The 24,817-nt window shown below is 49.5% G+C and overlaps 1 protein-coding gene across 9 annotated transcripts in view; it reads right to left on the bottom strand.

The window, feature by feature from the left end:
• The window catches only part of LOC142557054 (uncharacterized), a 332,986-nt gene that overhangs the window by 26,526 nt on the left and 281,643 nt on the right, over positions 1-24,817 (bottom strand). For 4 of the 9 annotated variants that reach the window (XM_075668611.1, XM_075668613.1, XM_075668608.1 and 1 more), the window contains exons 10-21: positions 24,272-24,628; positions 22,267-22,464; positions 21,133-21,333; positions 17,083-17,305; positions 12,314-12,383; positions 11,011-11,051; positions 10,291-10,318; positions 8,742-8,804; positions 7,175-7,266; positions 6,053-6,459; positions 5,537-5,685; positions 4,080-4,361 (exon numbers count right to left, since the gene is read on the bottom strand). In XM_075668611.1, the coding sequence (XP_075524726.1) occupies positions 4,080-4,361; positions 5,537-5,685; positions 6,053-6,459; positions 7,175-7,266; positions 8,742-8,804; positions 10,291-10,318; positions 11,011-11,051; positions 12,314-12,383; positions 17,083-17,305; positions 21,133-21,333; positions 22,267-22,464; positions 24,272-24,628 (2,111 nt within the window). The remainder of the gene's footprint in view (positions 1-4,079; positions 4,362-5,536; positions 5,686-6,052; positions 6,460-7,174; positions 7,267-8,741; positions 8,805-10,290; positions 10,319-11,010; positions 11,052-12,313; positions 12,384-17,082; positions 17,306-21,132; positions 21,334-22,266; positions 22,465-24,271; positions 24,629-24,817) is intronic. The other 5 variants (XM_075668610.1, XM_075668609.1, XM_075668614.1 and 2 more) reach the window with 5 other exon arrangements.

The following is a 24,817-nucleotide window of genomic DNA, read 5'->3' as shown; positions in this document are numbered from 1 at the left end:
GATCAATAACACGTTATCTTGCTGGGCTTGTTCGGGCATATCAACTGGTTTGACCAGTCGGTTTGACCAGCCAATCGACCAGTTTTCTTCCTGTAGTCCATATTTTCGTTATGCTGGCCTAACAAGCTGTCGCGTGAGAGTTACCTGCATGAGAACGAGTTTGCAATAGAAAATGCAAGTAAAGAAGCTTTATGCACATTTTTTTGTTATGCAACTGTAGGACACCTTGTATTTATATTGTGTATATTTTGCACAACTTTCTCAAATTACACTCGTTCACATCGTGATATGCTTTCTATTCTCTTTTGCATTTCTTTACGTTACTCATACCTGTGCTTGTATCACACTTGTATAATAATTACGAATGAATTGTATTACTAAGTGAATTCTTTTCCTCTGGTCATCACGGCTGTCTGGCATGTAAACGGGGGCCTGAACCATCGTCAAGCGAACTAGTTTTCACTTTTTGTTCAGGCCTCCCTCCATTTCTTAATGGAAAAATAAACTTGATTTGTTTTGCTTTCTTATGAAGAGGGATAGATTGAGGTTTGTGATGAGAGAGCCTTGATACAAAGCGAAACATTCTTTCGAAATGCGCTTCTTATGCGTTTCGTTACCCTGTGGAGCTCTGTTGAACTCAGCAGCCATGGGGATTTGTCCCTCGTTATAGGCAAGTATGACGGCAGGTGTATGCGCATTGTGTCGCGTATTCTTTCGACCGTGACATGGTGAAGCGATGAACGCGCAGGAAGGATGAGAAATACTTGCACTGCGGAACATTTGGAATGGTCGCAGGAAGTATATTTAACGGCGAATAGAAAGAAAAATAGTGCGTTAGCCTTTCATGAAATTCGAGATAACGTACCAAAAGCTATCAAAGAAAGAAAATACTATAGCTTACTGATAAGCAAATTCTGCGAAGCAAAACCTGTAATGCAAGAGGAAGCAATCGAATCCTGTAACGCGAGTCAACGACAAGCAAAGGCGTTATGCAAACTGACGAGTTCACGCGCGGCATGTTTTGGTGCATGTTGTGAGACTTTTGAACAAACGAACAACAAAACAACGACAACATCGAAAAGAGGCTACATTTACGCAGGTGAAAGCGGGACAGAGAGCCAGCGGAATGTGAACGAAACATATTGCAACAGAAGGTAAGTGGTGGCAACATCGATGGAAAGTCTATCATAGGCGCCGTCGTTGCTATGCCTTTTGTAAAACGCTTGTTTCTATTGCCGTTCAAATCCAGCTGTGGTGCGAGTCAGCGATTCCTGCTTCAGCGGTTAGATGTTGAAAGCAGCATCTCTACGTACGTGGACAAAGTGCCTGTGTGTGTGTTTTTTTTTTTAAACATTTTTTTTGCTGAAATACACAATATGAAGATATAACGCCGCGTCGCAGGTTGGAAGGTCGATGCTGCATCCTGTGTTTTGAAGTTATCTCGCGGCATTCGAAACACCTTTCACGTGTGGCTTTTGTCGTCCGCGACTGTGTAGATGACATCGCAACTGTCTAGATTAAATAGACGGTTTCTCGTGAGTAACAGACGCAGATCTCTAAGGACATGCTTTTGCGGACTGCACGCGCCGGAAGTGATTGCGGAGCCGGAAACATGTCGTGGCCGCCACGTTTTAGAAACCACTTACCCCTGTCGATTTCCACGAAAGCGGATGACAAGAATGCGATTAGACCACTTACATATGCAGTTTCCCATGCATCTGACTTCATATGCGGGAAAAATATTGCACCTAATCGCCAGCGAGTTGAATTTCTGAGAATAACCGAAGCTAACGTGCAATATATGACGCGCAAGAGCTGAATCCGTGGTGAATATGTGTACGCTCGAGTCAAATACGCGGTCCTGCAATATACCACCAGAATATCGCACGCGTTAAAGGGACACTAAAATGAAAAATGATTTCTTCTGCATCAGTAAATTATCGTTCTGCAACACCAAAAACACCACTCTTACAACGATAAGACATTTGGTAAGCCAGAAAAAGAGCAAGAACAAAATACGGTTGGCGGCGCCTATACTTAACATCCCGCACCTATAGGGGCTGTGACGTCTTGGATTTTGTTGGCCTCTTCTAGGGCCTACTAATTATATATAGCGGTACAGGTTGACTACATTGTGTTCTAAAGGAACCCAAATATTCAACATGGCAAGTTTCGGGAACTTTTATTCAGCCAACGCGGCCCAAATGCGTTAAACATACTTTGGAATCCCTGACGTCACGCTGACGTTCCGGCGCTGAGGTTCTGACGGGAAATTCAAATACTGATACTTGGACCTTCATTTTCTCATCTAATAATCAAGCTATTTTTTTTTTAAATGACTGCCTGCAGGGTTCTCAAACAATGCTTCATTAGTTTAAACTGATCTATTGTTTCGCTTTATTGTCCCTTTAAAGTCGCAGGGTGCACACGGCCGAGATCGAGTGGGTGGCCATAAGCTGAAAGTAGATCCGAAATGAGCCATCGCGAGACGACTTATCTTTTGACTTAACAGATTTAAGTGCAAATAAGCGCACGGCACGAGAGAAGACACGTAGGACGACACAGCGTTGCGTTCGTATTAGGCGTGCGAAGCTCGCGTAAGCATTGAAGACGTGGGATCGTCCCCCACCTGCGGCAAGTTGTTTTTTTCATCCACTTTCATTGCCATTTATTTATCATTACTTTAATTCAGTTAGTAATTAGTACTAGTAATTTCCCCTTTGCTGTCTTTTGTGTCTTTGTTTGTTGGCTTCTTATGATTAACAAACATCGGGCGCCCCCTTTCTTCTGGATTGTGTGGAAGATCGCCTTAATACAGCTGGTGGTTCTCTGGGTCGCAGACACTGGCACGCACGTCGGAGCTACGGGATACTTCCCAATCGTCTACGATTAATAGAAAACGCATATTGCGTGGTCTTCGTTCACTCAGAAGGCTATAGGACAGCGTTGCCATTTTGTCGTATTTTCCACATGATCTGCACTGTAAAATAATTTACACCCTTAAAAGTGAAAAAGGGTGTAAGTGTGTCTATAACTCACACCCATAGGGTGTTAGTTATAAATCACACTCCAAGTAAATCACACTCCAAGGATGTGAGTTATAGACACACTTACACCCTTTTTCACTTTTAAGGGTGTAAATTATTTTACAGTGTAGAGGATTTTCGACTGGTTTAGCTTTGAAAACGCGCTCTTTGCGGATGGAATCCTTTCAGCAGATTCAGAAAAGCACGTGCAGGATTCTAGAGGATTTTGAACGTTCGCCTATAGCGAACTTTTCCCAAGGAAAAAATGAAAGTGGTGAAACTGGTTTTCGACATCTCTCTTAAAGGGAATAACGATTGTTAACGCAACTTCTTCTGCACATTTAGTTTATCCTAAGGCATTCAAACTTTCTTTAATGATCCCATTAAGACGTACCGTAGGTGTGAACTTTGGCCCATACAATTTTACAAGATTTAAACATGCCTTTTCATATCTGAGATACTTCCTTGCTTGTAGTTAACAGTAGTGGACGAAGGCTCCGGGCCTTAGCCCGGAACCCGCATTTCGGTAAGGGAACAATCTTCTTCCAACGTTTAGACAAGAAGACGTTGCAAAAAAAAAAAAAAAAAAGAAGACAAGGACTCTTGTCGAATCGTTGACCACTTGGCCTGCGACATCTCTTTATCACTGCTTGTCACTTCGTCGCCATCTTCCTGCGAACAATCTTGTTCCCTACGCGTGTTTACCACAAGTTTATGACCGCAATTATTGTTGACGTTTTTTTCGTGCCTAATCCACAATTAAGTTTAGCCGACTCTAGCTAATGCCGATTGGTGTTTCAGCGAAATCCTCGCAGGAAAGGAAAGGGAGACGCAACACTGGTAGGGGACATAATCAAGGGTTCGATGAAAGTTCGTCTGGTCAGGCATGGAAATGAAGTGGATCACTGACCAAGTCTGATGAATAATCCGACGTTTCGGATTATACATCAGACTCGGTCAGCGACCGTGATCCGCTTCACTTGTAGGGTAGCACGATACGGCTTCGCCGACGACAGGTATTGGGGGGGGGGGGGGGGGGCGTAGGGTGTGCACCTGTCCTTGTCCGCGTAGTCGGAGCCGGCGGGGGGCCTCCCGGCGAGGGGCTGGAGGTGGTCCCTGGTCGGAGGAGGGGGACTGTGCAGGGACGAAGGCGGGGGGTACGGGGGAAACCCTTCCGGCCCGCCCCTCGAGAAGTCCACGGGCTCCGTCTGCTCCTCGGGCGGAGGAGGACCAGCGCCGCGATACAGACCGCCGCCGCCTCCGCCGGGCTGGTGGTGCGGGTGCTGGGGCGGTTGCTGCTGCTGCTGCTGGGGGCCACCCAGCGCCGGGGACAGACTGCGGCGCCCAACGCATCGCGACCGTTGCGACAAACAGGTCTGCCACTCGACAACTGTCGCACGCCGTCGCGAGACTTTTCGCCTAAGGCAAACGTTAGACCGATCTGAACATCGCAGTGCATTGGGAAAGAAATCGCGACTGAAAGGACCGCACGTTAATTCAAATCGGCCGCGCCAAACGGGCGTTCTTACGTAGCTGCGCCGGCAATCTCGCAGGCTATGCTTTGTCGGGCGCTTCTGCCCTGCTTTGGCTCAGAGGTCCGCACTGGGAGGGCGCCACTAATCCACGTGAGAAGCGTGGACGGAGCGACGAGAATATGTAGTACCAATGAGTTCAGTCTTACTTCAACGGGCTTTGTGGCCTAAAGGCGCTCGTCAATGCGAGTCTTTCTTGTATTCAGCAACAACGCTGTTTGGAGGATAGCTCCTGTTCAAGAGAGAGCGAGAAATGGCTGCACCGGTACAGCAGCCGCTGTTCATTCTCCTTCTATGAACGAACACTCAGCGATCATTCCTCGACTTTCTCAGGGATTATACTTAAGAGGTTTGAATGTCCTAAGTTAATTAAGAAGGTTAATTACGAAGCTTACTGAAAGAATGGTCGGACCAAGCGGCTTTCTAAACGCGCTAACATTGACAAGAACATCGACCTTGCGAAATAACTGTGCGAGGAACATGACTGACTGAAAGGAGACGTGGATACAACCAGTGGCGTAGCCTAGCGGGGGAGGCAGGGGGTGGGGTGGGGGCCGGCGGTTGCACACTGGGCACATGCGCCACCCGGAATTTTAGGGCTAGTATGCGGCCTGCCCTGGCTCACTTCCCTTACTCCTTCACCCCCTTCGTACCGGGCCAAGGGCGTGCCCCCTCCCCACCCTGCCCCGAAAAAGATCTCTGGCTACGCCACTAGACACAACGCTTATTGTTTTTCGTTTTGTTTCCTAGTAAGGTTCTTTTGGTACATGACTGCTGTTACATTTTATCAGACAACCGATATGCGTGCATGTGATTCAGATAAACGTCAGTTGGAACAGAGCGCACCGTCTACGTCCGTTTTCAGTGTTCTTAAGGTTAGTGATGCTTCTGCCCTGGGGTCGCGGGAATGCTCTCGCGTGCCATCGCGGTCGGTGCATGCTCTCGTAGTGCTCGTTCTACGTGTGCGTCAATGCCCACCTGTGCCTAGGGACGAGAGGCAAGTCGAGGGCCGGGTGGATGTGCCTCACCCCGGATGGGGGAGCGGGCGGAAGGTCCCCGAGGGCCTCTTGCCTCTTGGACAGGTTCACCGCCGCTGTCCCCATGCCGACCACGCCGGGCGGCTGCTCCTTGTCGGTCGGAGAGAGAGGAAGGCGTGTCGCAGTCAGCGTGGGCGTTACTCACCGTCGCCCGCTCGCACAATCACTCATCAACCAATCATTCGAGCGCTGACTCTTCAATGTCGCGCTCCCTCACCAATTGGCGTGCTCCCTACTAACTGGCTAATTTGCACACTCACTCACCCAATCAACAACCTATGCACTTATGTTCTTTCACTGTCTCACTCACTCCATTAACTATCCCGCTCACGAACAACTCAGTCACTCATGCGCGTTCACTCATGTAAGGACTCATTCGCTCACTCATAGTCCCACTTGCTCGCGAACTGCAGTCACCATCCGACTCAATCACTCACTCACTCACCCACTCACTCACCAGTGGAGGCGATGGCGAGAGGCGCTGCTTGACCGTGACAGTCATCTGGTCCTTGGGCTTGGGCGCAATGGGCCGGTTCGGGACCGGACTCATCTGCTGCTGTGGCTGTTGGGGAGGCTGGTGTGGCGGCGGCGGCTGCTGCTGATGATGAGGCGGCGGCGGCGGCTGTTGGTGCGGCGGCGGCGGCGGTTGCTGCTGATGGTGCTGCTGCTGCTGCTGTTGATGCTGCTGCTGTTGCTGGAAGAAGTGGTGCGCATACTCCGGAGGCGGCGGCTTGCTGTACTTCTCCAGCTCCTTGGCCAGGTTGGTGCGCGGCGTCGTGGTGGGCACGTAGCCCGGGTACTTGTAATCGTGCAGCTCCAGCTGCTTCACGTAGCACATGGGCCGCAGCACGCGGTCCGACGGGGCTGCAGGGTTGGAGAGAAAGCAAGGATCAGCTAGCACGGCTCGATCGCTCATCGACTGGTCCAGACGAGCGTCGATATACAGTTCGCTCCGCTCACGCTGAGAATACACGCGCCGGACGCGATCGCGCGCGATTCAGTCACGTGATATGACGCACTGCACCTGATCATTTCGTATCCAGCATTCACACTTCAAATGAAACAGAAAAAAGCAGACCATAACGGAGAGTAAGTAACCACTTCTGCTCCTAAAATCGTGAGCACTCGCAGTGGTACCTCAGTGGTTACGGCGTTGCATTGCCGAGCACGAGGTCCTGGGTTCGACCTCGGCCACGGCGGCCGCAATTGTGTGGCGCCAAAATGAAAAAAAGAAATTGGTGCGTACGTTCCAACACGGAGAACGACTTGGACTGGATTAAAGATTGTTGATTCCAGACTACGGCGTTTCGCTGCCAGTATTTCGGCCTTTCTCGGAGAAAAATTTGAACGCAGACTTGGCTTTCAGTCTTATAATGAATCACTTCGCGCGAACCGAGTTAACGACGCGGGAACATGTGACTTACTGATCTCGCGGCACTCGGCGCACAAACTCAAATCGCGGCTCGGCATTCAAGATACAGCGCCTCGTTGGCGGCTATGGAATCTATTGATTAGAGGTATACGATTCTGCTACGAAGCATCTGCTCCCCCTAAGCGAGGAGAAGAGGTATAGGCTTACCGGGACTGGAAGTGGAGGGCGGGTGTTTGGTGACGTTCTTCTGTTCCTTCTGAGCCAGCTTCTCCATGGCGGCAATGGGGCACCCGGACAGGCTGGCGGCAGCACGCATGGCAAGGAAAGGACGAAGACAAGACAAGCACACTCCCGTTAGTTACTTCCAAGAGAAACTTCGCCTTCCCGATGCGACGACGCCCGATAAGCGAAACGTCGACTTCGGTTCATTTTTTTGAAAGAAAAGAAGGTCCATTTAGAACGAGGGACAAAGCCACGATGGAGCAGGAGGGGGTGAAGGGAACGACGCCTGTAGGTGGCGCTTGCTTACTGCGTTTCTGGCGATACAGGTTTTAATGAAGACAGAAAAGGCTGAGGAGAGATGGGCAAAATGCCTCACTGCTATGCATGTATGATACCCGATTAGCTCGAGCAAGCTAGGTGACTGTTTGTCCCCACCCTGTTTTGAAAGAGATGACAATAGACACCACGACAAACATCATAAACATTATCATTTACTATATAGCTGTTGTAGACGGCGCACGCGGGCCCCGTTCTCCTTCTTTACCTTCTTTACGCGCCATTTACAAAAGTAAACCGATACCGACTCGCTGAGCTCACAAATGTTCTCAGCTTTGCGGTCCAGTTGACATCGATCTTAAGCGTTACAGCTTTGGTACTCTTCGAAAAATGACTGCGTCATAGCTTTTCCCGATAACTGGCCGACTGACGAGCAAATATATTGAAACGCAACTTATACAGAGTCAGGCGCGGTGCATGGGAACCAACGGCTGCTGCACTCAGCCGCGCTAGAGGCAGGGAAAAAGAAATACGTTGGAGGTTCATTTGCTGCATTATAGGAAGTCTTAGCAACAACGAGACCCAAGGTAAAGTGAGCTGCCTGTTCTGCACACAAAAGAAGCCAGAGGTCGGTTTCTGCGCATGCGCAGTGCCGCTCACGCGACCTCTGGATTTACAAGCTGATTAGTATAAGGCTGGAAGATTGTACCGGCACCGAGCTTGGTGGCGTCAGAACCCTTGCGAGTGACTGCGTTCTGTTTCGTAGCCACGGACGATCTACGGCAAACGATCGTATATAGCACAGACCGAAGCGTTAAAACCAGAAACGCGGCCCGAGCTTTTTACGCTCCCGCAAAGGCAGGCAAGCATTCGCCAGGTTAGGTGACAACCACATGGAGCGCATTTTCCAAGTATACTTTCGGCGCCGCGTTAGACCGGCATCATGTAAGCATGTCCAATTTAGCTGGCGTGATAAATGCGCTAGTGCAACTTTGACCGAAATGAGTGAAATGCGTTCCACGTCGATTAGAGCACATATTCACGGTTGTCGATTAGATCTGATACCCACGGTTATCTATTAGAGCGTATATCCTTTGCAGTATACTTACTCCAGCCACGACGACAGCACGGTTATTGCGTGGTAGTTAAAATCCGACGCGCGCCTATAGACGCCGAAAACGAGTCGGAAATACGCTCCGTGTGGTTGTGACTTCAGATCAGCGTAACACGGCGTTCACGCGCAAACGTTTCAATGCGCTGGAAATGGGTCACCCACCTTCTGTGTGAGTTTCTGTTGCTATTCACATGTCCTCTTCCATTACAGCCAGGAGTGGGGCACCTGGCGCGAGTAAAGAGACACACGTCACACATTGCACGCACAAAGGCAGCGCGCGCAGTCACGGTAACGTTTATAAAACTATTTCTCATTTTAGATGCATACGAAAGCGGCGGCACTCTTTGCCGTAAATAGCGGCAAAAAGCCGTGCAAGCTTCGATATTTTGTTTTTGTTTTTTAAATTATTTTTCGATAGGTCAGAAGGTAGCATCGGTGTTATCGGAAGTTACAAGATCCATATGTATGTTTAACTGCAGCTTGAAGGCGTCATGCTGTACATGCTTTAACATGACACCTGGCGCCCCAGTTACATTCGGTTGGCTTCTGTCTTTCCTTTTTATCCGAATTGATGTCATCTTTAGACGGCACGAAAAAAAAAATATTCAGAACGTCCAAACTTCGGCGGATATTATCATAATTTAAGGTAAACAGAGACGCAATTACGAGTGAAAATGTGCGCCGTTATACATTTAATCGTGTATGTATATCGAAGAAGCTCTTATGATACGCTATAGCAGCAATATGGACGCTTATTCCACAACTTGTCATGCTACGGCAGGCAAGATAACACTGAGTGGCAAAGTGCGAGAGTTAGGCTACAAAAAAAAAAAAAAAAAGAAAAAAAAAACTGGCTCAGCCAAGTGAGGTTACCTAGCGCCTAATCAGTTAAAGTCATGCCCAGAGGACTTGAGAGGTATCAGTGTGTCCTGGATTCGGGGATTGAATATTCAATTTTCCGCAACATAGTGAATGTGATGGGAGCGTCGCATATCACTCATAACTAATTCACTGAACAAGCAGCGCAATGTTACTGACACTTGCTGGCTTGATGTTGTGAACAATGTCCGTAAGGTCTCATGGATTTCGAAGAAACAGACGTGCAGTGCTGAAAACGTAAATTAAGAAAAAAAAAGAGAGATAAAAAGAACAGGGCATCTAACGTGAGCTAATAATGTGTACAGTCAGTCCTTAATAGTCACCAATATGTAAGTAGAAACACTTTTTTTTCTTGTGTCCTCAATCGTCCTCATTAAGATAAATTCATACAAAAAATTTAAGGAAAGAGGGGGAAATAAGAGGGAAAGTGCGATTTATTTCAATAAGAGGTCTGGCCAGGCTAGTGAAATTTTCAGAGCATTGTATTTCAGCGTTTCTGTCGTTAGTGAGCATTATACGGGGAGCAAGCTTGCTGGACAATAGAAAGTCCAAGGCTAATTAAACGCGATGCATTCAAGGTTACCGTTAAAAAAACACAGAACCCAACACACGAAAACACACGGCAAAATGCTCCACACACAAAAAAGAGCAGTGCAGAAACAATAATAAAGAAACAACAACAGCTACTGTGCAAAATGTAAAACGCAAAGGCATGCAATAACACCTCCGTGCCACCAACAAGGAACCACACTACAGTTGCAGCAAAAACAAAGTAGGCCAACTAAGGAAAACCAATGCCAGTATGCAGCATATACTCCCAACGATGGCTTACTTGAGTATTGTTTCGTGCTGTGCCAAAACTGTAAGGGAAATTAGAACGGAGAAAAAAAAAATGTTTGACATATCCGTTCAAGTCTGCATACAGTAATCGTCACTGAAGAGTCACTGAACACAGCACTAAATGTACAATTAAAAAGCATTAAAGCCCTCAAGAGGCGCAGACTTCACATCTCAATGACTGAAGTAAATCTCTTTTACAGAATTAAAGCAATTAGTCTTTAGATGAATAAAAATAGTCTACTCGGAATCCGATATCTGCGCCTAAATATAAGCTAATATTTCTCGCGAACAGTTGGCCTGGAAAACTTCAGCTGTCGCCTCTGTACTTGAGCTACGCCTCTGTACTCAAGAGCACGTTCTAATAACGTGGTTGCAGATATATTTGATTTGATAAAGAGCTGGGGTTGTTCATCTATAAAGAATCTGCGTTCGTAAGTTCACAATTCACAGCTGCATTAAACATTCTCGGGGCGCGTTCAGTTACTGCTTAAGTAATACAACCACTTCATGTCTCAATACTTCTCCCTCGCGCCCATGTCTACTTTAGAAGGCTTACACATGTGTCAGTTTTCAATAATACTGCACATTGAGCTGAATTATTAGATAACAGCTAACATTACGTCGCCTTGGTGCTGGATTACGCACTGAGATGGTCTATGTTGCCGTACAGCGCACAACACTTTAAATCTTCAAGTAAGAAAAAGAGGCTTACTTTCGGGTGTAATCTTGTCCTTTCTTGGGCACCCAGACAGGCTGAAAAAAATGTTAAGAGAGCTGTTATGACTGTGCCACTTACATACTCTTGTTGTCGAAAACAAATAGGCTGAGAAAAACAAGCATGCTGTAAGAGCAAGTTGGCATTGAAATCCACGAATACGGAATATATTCGGGGTAAGAAAAGCTTGGAGGACGCTTAAGCTTCGCCTTTAAGATTGGAACAAAACAGCATTCAAAGATCCTTGACGGCTTCTCACGCTTTCCGGCAACTGCAGCTCATGTAACCGTAACGTTTTCCTGGAAACGCTGGCGGCGAACGCTATGCAAGAAGGCGAGCTTTCTGGTTATTTTCTCCCCCCCCCCCACGGCGGTCGCTGCAGCTGCCGCGAATGTGCGGAGGCGAGCGCCATCTGGATGGTATTGCAAGGAACCGAGATGGACGCGCCGCTCATGCTAAAACAGACATCAAACGGCAGCTGGAAATGAGGTTTGTGTTTGAGTTACTGCGTAAAACAATTGTGTTTTCTCGCATATTCAAATTACAATCGGAGGCTATCGTTTCTGTAGGTTATGTGCAAGTCGTACTTTACGAATTTTCTGACGCATTTTATTTCCGAGAAATCCAATTGGTTCAGAAACGCCTATGCGCCAGGCGGAGGCGGGCCTGCGCGATTCGGGATGCATGGTTCGGTAGGATTTCAACGTGACAGCGTTAAGGAGCCCGTGCCGTAGAAAATCCGGCGTCCCGCATCGGCGTCCGACGTCACATCGGCACAAAGAATTTCGTACCCCACATGCCCAGGCCGTTCATGTGACGCAAGGAATTCACTGAAATGACATTCTCAAGCTAAAATACGTGGAAAAATCGTAAACTACGACTTAAACACAACCTACAGACGTGATAGATCTCGGATTGTAATTTCAATATACGAGAAAACATAATTCTGTTACGCGAAAACTCAAACAAACCCTTTTCCAACGTTTCTACAATGAATAGACCGGAGACGGCGTCCGCCGTTTGCGCACGCCGGCGCGTAAATATCTCGGAGCAGCGAGCCCGCTTTCTTGAAAGACTTCCAGATGGCGCTCGCCTACGCCGCATCGCAGCCCCTGCAAGAGGCCGCGTTTCGACCAGAAAGCCCGCCTTCGTGCATAGCGAATGGCGACATACACAGTGTAAGGGTTCATCATCAAGGGTCTGCAGTACCGTCGTTTCTTTGGACAGTACGATCCACGGAAGGTGCTATATTCTCTTCGAATGACTGTTTCGACGCAAGCAGATAATTCGAGGCACTTACCTTCTATGGTGCGAGTATAAACCTGTCACGTGACCCGTGCCATTGCAACCCGGAGTAGGGCATTTGCTGTCTGCAGGCAGAAAAAAAACAAACAAGAAAAGTAAAGACGGCATAAATATCTAGCTAGCAATTGCTAGTTAATTGTGTGTTACGGTTATATAGTTATTTAGGCTCTAAGATGGAGCAGATGAAAAGTGCGCAAGGCGCGAATTACACATGAACTCTAGCAGGGGGGTTAACACTACTAATTCAACGTCGTTGGCGTTCATGGAAGCCTATAGTGAGTGCTAGAGAATACATTTTTGGGATTTTTTGTGAGGCGCAGTCTAACGAAAAGGTGGTGGATGTAAACAGGTCGCACGACAACCAATAATTACACACCGTCATCTTCTTGGCTGTGCGTCGGTAACCATGGATTCACGGCCGTGAAGACGATTCTTAGCAAGAAGCTTCGGCAAATGCCACCTGATAGCGGCCTCTATTTGGCTATGATGTAACTTGTAGAACAGGCGCTCAAAGTCCTCGCCAGTATTTCGGCGTCGACGCGTCAGTGCATGACGTCAGGGACCACAAAGTATTCCTTCGCACTATTAGGGTCATTCTTTAAAGCCTCAAAATGTGTATGCTCGCACCCTTCCCGAATGTATTTAAAATTTCTTTTTCAGAGCCGGCAACTTTAGGTACTATTTATAGCAACATTACCCATATGTTTCATGACACCAGCTCACAGCTTTTAAAAACTGTCCTGGCGCTCATTGTCCACACCTAGCCCTTGCGCCATTAAGAACCGTGCATTATCGCTGACATAGATTAAAGTGCACCTCACTAGATCCCATTCCAAAACTTAATTTTTGCTCTGGAACTTTTAAAAGGACGTCTAGAGATCATTTTACCGAAATAACTTTTCAAATCTGCTTATTATTAGAGGACATAGAAGACATCGAATGACCTGTTACCATACCGCCAGAAGGCGAGCGCGACTGAGACACTTTCTAACTATTCCTCAAGTGTCGTCCGCAAGCGGCGTTCCGTCTCTCACAGGAGAGCCGAGGGACCGCTTAGGGTTTACCTAACGAGCCCCGCCTCCTTTTTATTGCTATAGCGCAATTATACGGACACCCCAGGCGCATTTTTGCCGTCGCCGTGACGTCCCGCATAAAGTCTAAGGGCGAAAACACCGTCGCCGCGCGCAGTTTGATGCATGTACGAGCGAAAGTGCGAGGGGAGCCGACGATCGCGGCTCAGTCTGACGCGCGCAAGGGAGAAAAGATGAGAGGAAGCGCGCCGTCTTCCGTCGCGCGAAAAGCCGTGGGGGGGATGGGAGGTAGGGAAGGGGGCGGTGTTGTTCTCCGGCAAGAACTGCTCATTTCGCGATCGCGCGCAAGGGGAGCCAACGATCCCGGCTCCATCTCGCGCACGCAAGGGCGGAAAGCGGGGAGGCAGTGTGGGAGGAAGCGGGGCGGCGGCGGCGTTCTACTCCGGCGCCATGCGTACTTCGCGCGGTCGCGCGCGCCCTATTGTGTAAGACGCACGGCATTTGGTTTGAAATTTCAGTTGTTTTCGGGGGCGGGGACGCACAGCGTTGTAATACTGGCGCGAAGTATGTGCTGCGCTTGTCTGTCAAAAAAAGAAAAAGGCCAAGTCTGGCGAGGGGCCCCTTAGCATTGATATCTTTAGCGTCTCCTGAAGAGCACGCTGCACTTACCCATGGCGAAATCATGTTGCAAAAGCACCTTCGCGCTTCGAATGTTCGCAGGTATTATGCCGGCGGTACCGTAGGCACAGAGACAGCGCGTTGTTCGGATTCGGGCTGTGCGAATAAGCTGACGCGTGGACCCGACGTTTACAACGCCTTGTCCTTGACTGTCGTGCGGCAAAAAGCAATTGCTAGCAGGTGGTAGAGGCATGCCGTTCTTTATGAGCCTCTCGTGATGATAACTTAGTTTTGTTTATCCCCTGTTGCGAGAAACCCGAATTCTCTCTCTCTCTCTCTCTCTCTCTCTCTCTCTCTATATATATATATATATATATATATATATATATATATATATATATATGCGTGCGTGTGTGTAATCTCTTTCTCGCTCTCCCTCGATAAAGCACACATCAATAGCTGTAAGAAGCTATTGTCTCGGCAGCAGACCCAGCTTTTTCGTAGCGGTCGTTGTTGTTCAGAACTCGTCGCGCAACCGCGAATGCAGCTGCAGGGAGGAGGCACGCAACGTGGAAAGACGGACTCGGGACTCATTTTGTTCTAGCGCGCCCTGTTTTTGTTTTTGTATGTTATCGCCCGCATTTTACTCGAAATAGGAAAAGAACATAAAGACGCGTCCGTCTGTTGGAGGTCTGCACGCAGTTGAGCCCTATAAATCTAAAAAAAGAAAAGAAACCTTCGGGTTTAGCGCGTGCGATTTTAACGAGCGCCTCAACTCTCACAGCCGCACCAACGTGGACACGTAACAAAGGCAAGGGTGCGTACGAGGCTTGACGAAGCCAACGGAACGCAGCGAGTTCGCAACTGCGCATGAGAAGTCGCAGGGATACGATAAACAGTAAAATCGAAATTATACATTTCCTCGAGCGGTCCTCCTGAATATATTTTAATCCAAGTTGCCACGCTGTCGTATACTCACGAACTAAAGCAAATTAAAAAAAAAAGATATTTGACCGCACGTGGTCGCTTGGCGCGCTTAAAATTGAATTCGTTCACGAATAAACTACATTCGGTATACAGTCCCCGATTACATTTGTCAGAATCGTCCACCGCGTTGCCTCAGAGACCATGGCGCTCTGCTGCTGAGAACGGGGTCACCGGGTTCGACTCCTGGCAGTAGCATCGCGTCATTACGGAACGAAGAAAAAAAGAAAGAAGAGAAGTTCGTGTATTTCGATTTCGAAGTTAATCGAGAGATACCCTGGTATACTGCGTACGTGCCTCCAGTTGCTTGTTTTCCTCTCAAGTTGTGCGTGAATGCGCGTGCCTGTGTACTGGCTGTCTTGCGCTGCTCGCAATCATCAGGTCTGAACGACCGACTAGCTCGAGCCAAGAATGCCGCCAGAGGAGAGAGCAATACAAGAGATGACGTGAGCACCAACCAGCGCACCTTCGTTGTGTGCGCGCTATCTCGGAGTATATATATATATATATATATATATATATATATATATACACACACACACACACACACACACACACACACACACACACACACACACAAACGATCGACATTTGGGCGAGTTGGTACTGGTTGAACATCTTGAAGGGGCAGCGCGAAAAAACGACGACAGAAGGCAGGAACACTGCCTGTCCTGTGTGTTCTGTCCTGTCAGCGCTGTCCTGTGTGTTCCTGCCTTCTGTCGTCGTTTTTTCGCGCTGCCCCTTCAAGACACACAAACGAACCTGGTTGCCTATACTCGCGGACAACTTCCTGTGGCTATGAAGGCAAAGCTACGGAGGCAAAGCGCGCACAAGTGAGGGCGCTTCTGAAAAGAGTCCCGCGTTTTAATCCACGTTAGTTTAGGCTGGAGACGACAAGACAAACACCTTATTAGCAACAGTTAATCAAGACAGAACACACCGCTGAGTGTAAAGGTTCACTTATTTTGCGTCTTTTCCCTTCCGTGTCTGAGCAAACGGGAAAACGTCGCACGCGGAAGTGGCGTCGATTCAGCGTCTGCTCCGAGCAACGAAAAGCACTGTCAAACGTTGCCGAACTACTTGGCGCGGTAACACAAGTGCAGCAGCCACGCGCCCGTAGCTTGCCCTTTATAGCCATAGCAATTTGTGCGCGAGTATACAGCAAACTTTTGTGAGCCCAGCGCCCGTTCAGCGTAACCAACTGCTCGTCATCCGTCGTCTCAGTTGCGCTTCGAGCCCCGACATGCAAGACTCTAGCTTTTTTTTGACGTTCTAGTAAATGCGGATTAAGGTCTGAATCCGAGCTAGTTATAGGAAGGCGGCATCTTCGTACAGGGAACAGCGCAATTATATTTAAAATTGCGAGGTTTTGCGTCCAGAAACTGCGCGCTAGATTATATGAGAGAAGCCGTATAGTGGAGCATTCCAGATAAATCTCCACCACCGAGGGGTTCCTTAAAGTGCGCCTAAATCTTACAACCTCGAGCGCTTTTGCATTTCGCCTGCATCGAAACGCGACCACCACGGATGGGAAACGAACCCGGAACCTCGCGCTCATGCAGCCCAGCACCGTAGCCACCACGACGGCGGGTAGCGACATAGACGGGTCAAGCGAGTGGCTAACCACAGTCTCTCTTTCCGTGCCACTCGATTGTCCCGTATTTTGAGCTATTCATCATCCTAGGCGCCATCTTGGTGAACCAGTGCAGTGAGCAGTTGCGTTCGCTGGCGTCTCACGGGGCTCGAGCACAGCCAGATAGGGCAGCAGGGTCCTCACCAGAAGCTTTCCTTCCAGGTTACATCCGCGGCAGTGAATATGATATACACTGACGTCATCCTAGGCGCCATATTGGGCGACCACCGCGGTGAGACGCTGCGTCCGTGACGTCACGTGCAAGCCATCTAACACACACACACACACACACACACACACACACACACACACACACACACACACACACACACACACACACACACGCACACGCACGCACACGCACGCACACACACACACACACACACACACACACACACACACACACACACGCTCACACGTGCTCACACACACACGCACGCACGCACGCTCGCACACACAAATGTGCAGCGAGGCGCCATGCGACGTCGTCGCCCCCACCTTTGAGCGTGCCTTCGGGCGTCCTCTGCGGCGAGTCCATGAGCGCGGCGTGTGAGCTGGAGTCCTCGTCGTCTTCGTCCTCTTCCTCTTCGTCCAGCCGCAGTCGGCTCTCGTCAATCACTAGCGGGTGGTCGTCGTCCGGAAGTGGAACCAGGTGGCCGCCGCTTCCGCTTCCGCCGCCGTCCTCGCCGTAGGCCGCCAGTGGCGGCTTCAGCGACTCCTGCTGAACGCGCCAATTTGTCAGAGAAAGCGAAAGTTGTGAGGACATACTGTTTCTTTCTTTTTCTTTTTGCCTCGCACGCAACGCTACACAAAATATCATTGTGAGACATCTTGTACATTATAATGCGCAATCCTTTTCAACATTAATTAGGAAGCCATCATGTCAAATACTTATCCCCAACATGATATAGCTGTAGTTTGTCCATAAACTTACTACCGTTTGAAGGACACCGGGCTATATTAGACGCGAACGGCAGTAGCAAGTTAGTAAGTCACTTAATCATACCACTGTTGTCATTCCAGCTTTGTCATCACATCGCCGTCACACCCACCGTCGTTAAGGCAAACAAATCTTTCGCTGATATAAATTCGCCTGTGACGCTGAAAAACGTTGTTTTCTAAAGCTTTCCATTCTTCCTAACTCTGAACCACCCCGTTATCAATCGGTATAAACCAGTTTAAACCGGTTGGAACCGTCGTATTTTTTGCTCGGGAGCTGAATCTTAACCGAACCCCCCCAAAATATGCGGAAGCGTGAAGCCTGTATCCGAGCCGAACCCAAACGTTTCCTTTCTGGTCGACACTTTGGTAGTGAAACCTTGTGACTGTTTATGCAACTGTAACCCGTTAGAAATGTCTTTGTTACATGGGTATCCTCGTCGAAGAAAACAAAAAAGAAAACGCACCTCATACTACTGATTATGTCGCTGCAGCAGCTAACTGGAATATGGTTGGTTATTGCATTAACAGCTGTGTCCTGTCTGTTTAGATTCTGCGCCACAAGGTGACGCCACCAAAGCGGTCGCTCACGCAAATGTCGGAGATAGCACGGTATTCTAAAGTCCGATGCACTCGCAACGGTATGGAAGTTGGCTTAAGCGTACTTTTGCACTGGCCTCCATTAATATTCATGATAATTTGATCTAGACCATTATCTCGTAAGAGAAGATGAAAAACACTCGTGAAGGGCGTTTAGAATACTGCGAGTTGACATGAAAATCGAGTATGCAGCATCAACGTGACAGCCTATACAACACCATGTTAGACCTTCGCGAATGTGGTTAAAAGCGAACTGCAACACAATTTTGAACCGCGATAGCAGCCTATAGTCGCTGACAACCTAAAAATTCTGTACCACCTCCACCCAGAAGTGCAGCTGCCTTTCACCTCTGAAAGAGAGCCGAGCCAGCTGGAGTCGGCTCACAGCCTAATGACTTTGCTCTGTTAATGCAAATGCTAGCTTATTTGGAAAACAAAAGCTAGTTGTTTCAAGCTAAAATATTGTGTTTAACTGAGCATTGATATCAGGATCGCCCATAAAGTTTGTCAAGACGTTCAGATTTCATCCTAAAACAGCGACACAAAGGCAGATCTTTAAAAACAAAAACCGCCTGGCGTCACGCAAGGAAGCAAACCTAATTGGCTGACGTATCTATGCAAATCGTGTTTGAGTTCGACAGAGCACATATAACTTTTATTCTCAGATTGTCACCGACTGTTGTTTAAGATAGCGTAGATATAGAAAAGACACCGCGTAAATTTTTGCGTTTGAAATACGAGTGGAGGCGCCACAAAAAGCAGGCAGAAAAAGCCGTTTTCGATACCGAAACTAATAAAAAGCGGCGCCATTACCACTCGCAGGAAGTGACGCATGACCTATAGTACACGGCTCCCTGGCATGACCTCCGAGATAAGGCGGCGCCCGCGGATGCCCTACAACACGCTCAAAAATCTTGGCGGTGGCATGCTGGGATTTACGTCATAGCGACAACCACCAGGTGCACGGGCCGTCTGCTTTCACGTACTGTTTAAAAGCTGCTAACCAGAAAACTATGCACGTTCCAGGCCTGTGCCTTTGTCAAGATCGCTTCAATTGGTGTACACTATTCATGTACAACAAATCTAGCCAAATTTAAATTTCGTTGCAGTTGGCCTTTAAGCTAGGAAAAACGATTTTTTACCACAAGAAGCACGAGGAGACAGTTGCTGTCACCACGTACATGGTGGCCCTTCGGCGCTTGACACGCTCGTTTGCTTATTTAATGTTCCTTCGCTTCGAGAGGTAGATTCATCTTCTCTAGTCATACAATCCATTAGCCTCCTGGTGAGCTCAGTTGGTAGAGTAACTGCAGCGGAAAGGCGTTGGTGTTAGGTTCGAACCCCTGAACAGGACGCACATTTTGGTCAGCTGCGAAGCTTTCTTCCAGAGGAAACCGTGTGGGTTTGTTTTGTAATAGTTTCGTTATATATACTTCCAGGTGAATAACAACTTTTCCGAGAGTGAATCTTCTTCCGCTATATATCAATCGGATTTTTTCACGGAACACAGTCAAAGGAACACTGAAGAACATTAGAGCAATGCTCAGCCAGTTTATACCGGTATAGATCATCCTTTCAAAACTCTGTCTCCCTTCCTTCGTAGGAAGTAGGTTGAATAATGCGGGTGAAAATGAAAACAAAACCTATTTGCCTCTCTTTTAATTTCGTGCCGGAAACCTGAGCGCCTATACGACAGTGCCACGTCACAGATCTCAAAGCATTTTCTTGTACGAGGCCGTTTTTGACGAAGGAGAAGTTCTTGAAGCTCTCCAGATAGAGTACAAGGACTCAATCTGCGGAATAGGATGTAGTCCTAGTCAGGTATACTAGAGCAGACATGAGCGTGGACGTCAGTTAACTATCAGACATACGCGAGCAGACGCAGTTAAAGTGCATTTCGTCCAAGCGAGCTGGTGCGGAAAATTCAAGTAGGCGTCGCCACCTTATTTCCCTTTGTATTGCGACAACAGTTATATGGATACTCCAGGCGCATTTCTGTCGTCGCCGTCGTCGTGATGTTCCGTGTAAAGTCCAAGGACGATAAGATCGTTGCCGTTTCCCCGTTCTCTGGCTTACTGAGCCTTCTCTCTCTCAACGTAAGAGCGGCCGCTTTCGTATTGCAGAGGCGAGGTTTAATAAGGCATCGTATACATTACATTTTTCGTCCGTAAATTGAACGACTGTAGTGCCTGGTTTTACTCTGACAAGAAATCTCACAAGTCGTTTGGAGCACTGCCGAAAGTACGAGGCGTAGACAGGCAATATCCTTGCGCAGCGGAATGTAGTTATGGGCGTGACTGTCTCATTAATGGCGGCATTAGAGAGTTTTGTGTTTGCTTGGTACTAGATACGTTACAGCGATAACGTATGCTAGGATCCTTGCGCTTCCGTGTCGTATACTACAAATTCAGCTGCTGCTGAGCAGCCGACGCGGCGCGGATGAACACGCATCGAGGAGCATTCGGCCTGTCTATTGGCTAAGGAGTCCTGCAGCTACCGCAGTACTGCAAGCGGCTTGTGAGACACACGGTCACGCCAGACACCCATGGCGGGGGTGTGCGTATGGAAGCTTCCTGTGACAACATTGCGTGCGACGCTCTCTGGAGGAGTAGATGATGAAGGAGGAAAGTAGAGAGGTAAATCTGCTTTTTAAAACGTAATTTTGCCTTCATATTTATTCGAATACTGAATAACGGAGTATTCATTCGTTTTCATTTTTACGGTTTTCTATATACTATAGATTGTCGCCGCCAGCGACTGCTTTCCTCCGAGTAACAGAAATATCTCTCTGAAGACCGTGCTTTCGTGGGCTGCATGCTCTGGAAGCAATCACAAGAAGCCGAAAACGCGTCGCGGACGTTATGTTTTGGACATCGCGTATTGCGGTATTTATTACCATTACACTACCTGCGCGTCTGCCTACAACCCCGCCATTCTGGGCCTCATTCCCCTTCGTGGGTACGTGGCATGCTTCATCCCAATTCATCGTCGTCATCGTCACGTGCTCACCTTGAGCTTGGTCTCGAGCATGGCGTATCGGGCGGCCGGCGGCGGCGGCTCCGGGGCCACCTCGGCCATGGCGGCCGCGCCGAAGGGACCCGCGTACGCCCCGCCCGCCGCCGCTGCCGCTGGGGGAGGGTACTCGCGATGCGCCGCCTGCAGGGCGCAGTCCGAGTAGCGCATCGGCTCCAGCTTGGGCTCCTGCTTCACCTGCACGAGCGCACGCACGCGTCACCCTCCCTCCCTGCTCGTGATCGTGTCGTAGATCGTATCATTCGTTCGTTCACGCTCTCGCGGGAGAAGGATCGTGCCGTCCGGTACCAGCACGTGGCCATATAGAGTATTTGGGCGATCTGGTGTTGTTGCCTGGTGCGACGGCGCAGACGACGCAGATAACGAAAGCGAAAGAAGCATAGACGGTTTTCTTGTCTTGCAGTTGTCCTCTGTCTCTGCTCCGACACACGGCGCGGACAGGAAGGTAGGCTTAAGTAAGCCTAAAACCGGACGGCCGCGCGAGCAAGCATCTAAGCATGTGACGTGCATCTGTAATAACTTGATGACAGGACGGTGCCACAGCGTAGTGGGGCGTGATAAATGATTACGGCGACAAAGTCACGGGGACAACAACTTGGCCACAGTCCGTTAGAAAGCTACGGCTCTACACAAAGGACGGCAGTGCACAATCGGACGAGCCACTCCCAGCAGATGCGAGTAGAATTAACCGTGTATGCCGACGCAGCAAGCAGGTTTCCGCAAAGGCAAGCGGTTAAATTCAAACTCGACCTTATTTCACGTCTGTGCACAATTTATATTTCCGACAGGAGTTGATCTCACTTGCACTCAAGGCCATAAAGAGAGAGATAGATGGAGGGAGAGAGAGAAAACAGACACTATAGTAAAGAGAGATCGCACGACTGTGCGTGTATACGTTTGCGCACACGCGAAATAAGGATCACTTGGAAGTCCACCGCTACTCTTTGTCCCACGCTATTTGCTGCGCTGCTATGCAGTGAAAAATGAAGCACGGACTTGCCCACACGGCCGCCCCGGTGAGCAGAACGCCATATATGTCCTAAATGTCCAGCGGACGCTGCGGCGCGTCTTAGCTGTGAATGAGCTGAGGGGCACCAGGGCCGCACTCACCTGCACGTGCGGCATTCCACCGCCGCCGAACATGTGCGGGGGTCCCGGCGATGCCAGCGGAGGCCCCCGGGGTGCGACGACGCCGGTGGGCGGACTGCGCGACGCTCGTCCGCTGGCGGCCCCGCTGACTCCCGCGCCTCCTCCTCCGCCATTGCTGCTCGCTCGGCGGCAGCAGTCCTCGCGGCTGACTTCCTCCACCTGAGACAACGAAGACGGTGCCACGATTGCAAGAAGGATGCGCATATACATCGGCGGTCCCGTCCGTCTCATATTAGCAACTCAGTGCCCTATCTGTCTGCTCCGTCGTTAAAGTTTCTCGAAACCCCGGAACCTGCTTACGTCCATGATATAAGCGGCCACGGTGAAAAAATCTGTGTATAGACAGCCTTGGTGTGGTGACGCGGTGACGAACGTTCAAGTAAGCCTCGTATCGCAAGTTGGAAAGCGCAGCCCATAGTACAGGACGGCTAGCTGCGACACTGCCTCCAAGATCTCCTTTGCGGAGCAGCGCCACGCTACAGATCTTGGAGGCCCGCGCCTGCGCTGACGAGTTGTGTCGTGCCAGCTAGGCGTTAGCGCGTTGCTGCACGCCAGGTGGCCAGGAAAAAAAAAAGAAGAAAAAAGAGCTGAAAGCCACACCGCACCGTCGTCGTACAATTTTAGTGATTACTTACTGAACGTAAGACATTTGCGAACAAGTTAAGGCACGGTGGTAGAAATGCGAAAATGGCTTTTCGTTGCGTGAAACTCGTAGTTTGCTTTCGGTATGGGCAGATATGGGTGAAAATTTTCTTGCGTTTTATGCCTTGCGACTCATTTGCAGTGCAATTTTGCTCTAGGTGATTGAAACCTGCCTGTATTCCATTTGAAGCTCATCCTCGACTCGGTCGAGTTATCAAGGTTTGTGGTGCACAGGCAAGCTGAAGGAACAACAAAATGAGAAAACGAACGCAATAATCGGACTTCTCCAACCTTCGACTGAGGAAGACGCTGCGCTTCAACAATGCCCCTCAGCGATTCCTACAACAAGGAGTCGCTTGAGAAGTATACCTGCGCCAAATGCATTCGAGCATACGGTGAGTGTTATCCCAAGAATTGCCGAGTGTTATCAATAGAAGCGGCCACTTCTGCGAGAGGCAGCGTGATCGTTTAACTTTTTGCAGCCAAGGAACAGCACCGAGTGTTAAACGTCCTACAATACAGGAGGGCGTCTGTTTTCTCATTTCAATTTGAATGACCTTATGCGAAATCCTGCTCCGCGTGGGAGTCGGTGCTATGGGGAACATTTTCTATGCAGCTAGTCACCAATCATCGTTTGGTGTTATTCAAAGCGTTGCCAGACGGACGAACATGTTTGGGCAAGGAGAGCAATTGTGTCTAACGCTAGGCCGTGGGTGGCGACAGCAGCTAGGTGAAGACGACGGCGACAGCAACGACGATAGCACATAGGCAATAGAATCAGGGCTATTTCTTGTACGCCAGTGAAGAAGCGTTACAATCTGCTACATTAAGACATATGGGTCAATCCCGGAGGTGGCTTAGCGTATAGGTAGCGCTAGCTCTTACGGGGCATGGAGTGGAGAACTTGTGCGCCAGTCTTGAAGGAGGTAAACCATAACGCATCTTGAAGCGCACCAAACACACGTCTAAACGCGCTGACTATCACGAGGGAAGAATGGGAGAAACTGGCGCGCTCGCAATTTTAACAAGCGACTCCTTGCTACGAGACGTGACGCGCGCGAAAGACAGTGGTAAGATCTTACTACCACTCACGCGTCTCATTCCCGAGTTTGCGACCGGACGGAAATTGTCTCGTGTTTCGAGAACTAGCTATTTGGCATTGACACGGGGAGACGTGTGTGTGTGTGCGACTGTGGCGTAACGGTTAGAACATCCGGCCGTTCTACAGTGCAAGACAGGAGCCTACCCCAAAAGCGTCGGAACGAATGTGAACGAACATATGCTTCGCGCTGAAACAAGGCGGAAGCGGCGTCGACCAGCTCACCTTGAACCGCTGTTGGTCGACGACGGAGTGTATGGAGGCGCACTCCTCCTCGATCTTGAGCAGGCTGCCGACGTCGTACGCCTCGCCCGGCCGACCGGTCCGCGTCGCCGCGTCGGGCCTTGTGACGGCCGCCGGTGCGCCGTACGGCGGTGCCGCGGAGGAGGACGGCCCCATGGCGCCGAAGGCACCGGGCCCGGAGGGGCTCGAGCACGAGGACTGCGACGAGCCGACCGTGGCCGCGGTGCTCGCCACGTCCGGCGTGCCCGGACAGTGGGTCGACGACGTCGAGGAGACCGACGACGAAGAGGAGGAGGAGGAGAGCGACGGCGGCGCTGGCGTCGAGGACGCGAACGCCATCTGGCGGAGGTGGGGAAGGAAGGTTGAATTGCGCGGACGTGTAGTTGTGAGGGACACTGAAGAGTCAAGCTAAGACTGCGTTAGGAAAATTACGTTTCTGCAGCGGGCGGCAACACAGCCGCTGTTGCAGTGAGAGAAGGTTCGTTGAGCCAGGGGAGAGACGGCAGAACGAAAGACGGGTGGCGGGGC

This window comes from Dermacentor variabilis, chromosome 9 (assembly GCF_050947875.1).
Source record: "Dermacentor variabilis isolate Ectoservices chromosome 9, ASM5094787v1, whole genome shotgun sequence".
Taxonomy (NCBI): domain Eukaryota; kingdom Metazoa; phylum Arthropoda; class Arachnida; order Ixodida; family Ixodidae; genus Dermacentor; species Dermacentor variabilis.
The sequence above is the reverse complement of the archived record's forward strand: the minus strand, read 5'-3'. Positions and strand labels throughout refer to the sequence as shown.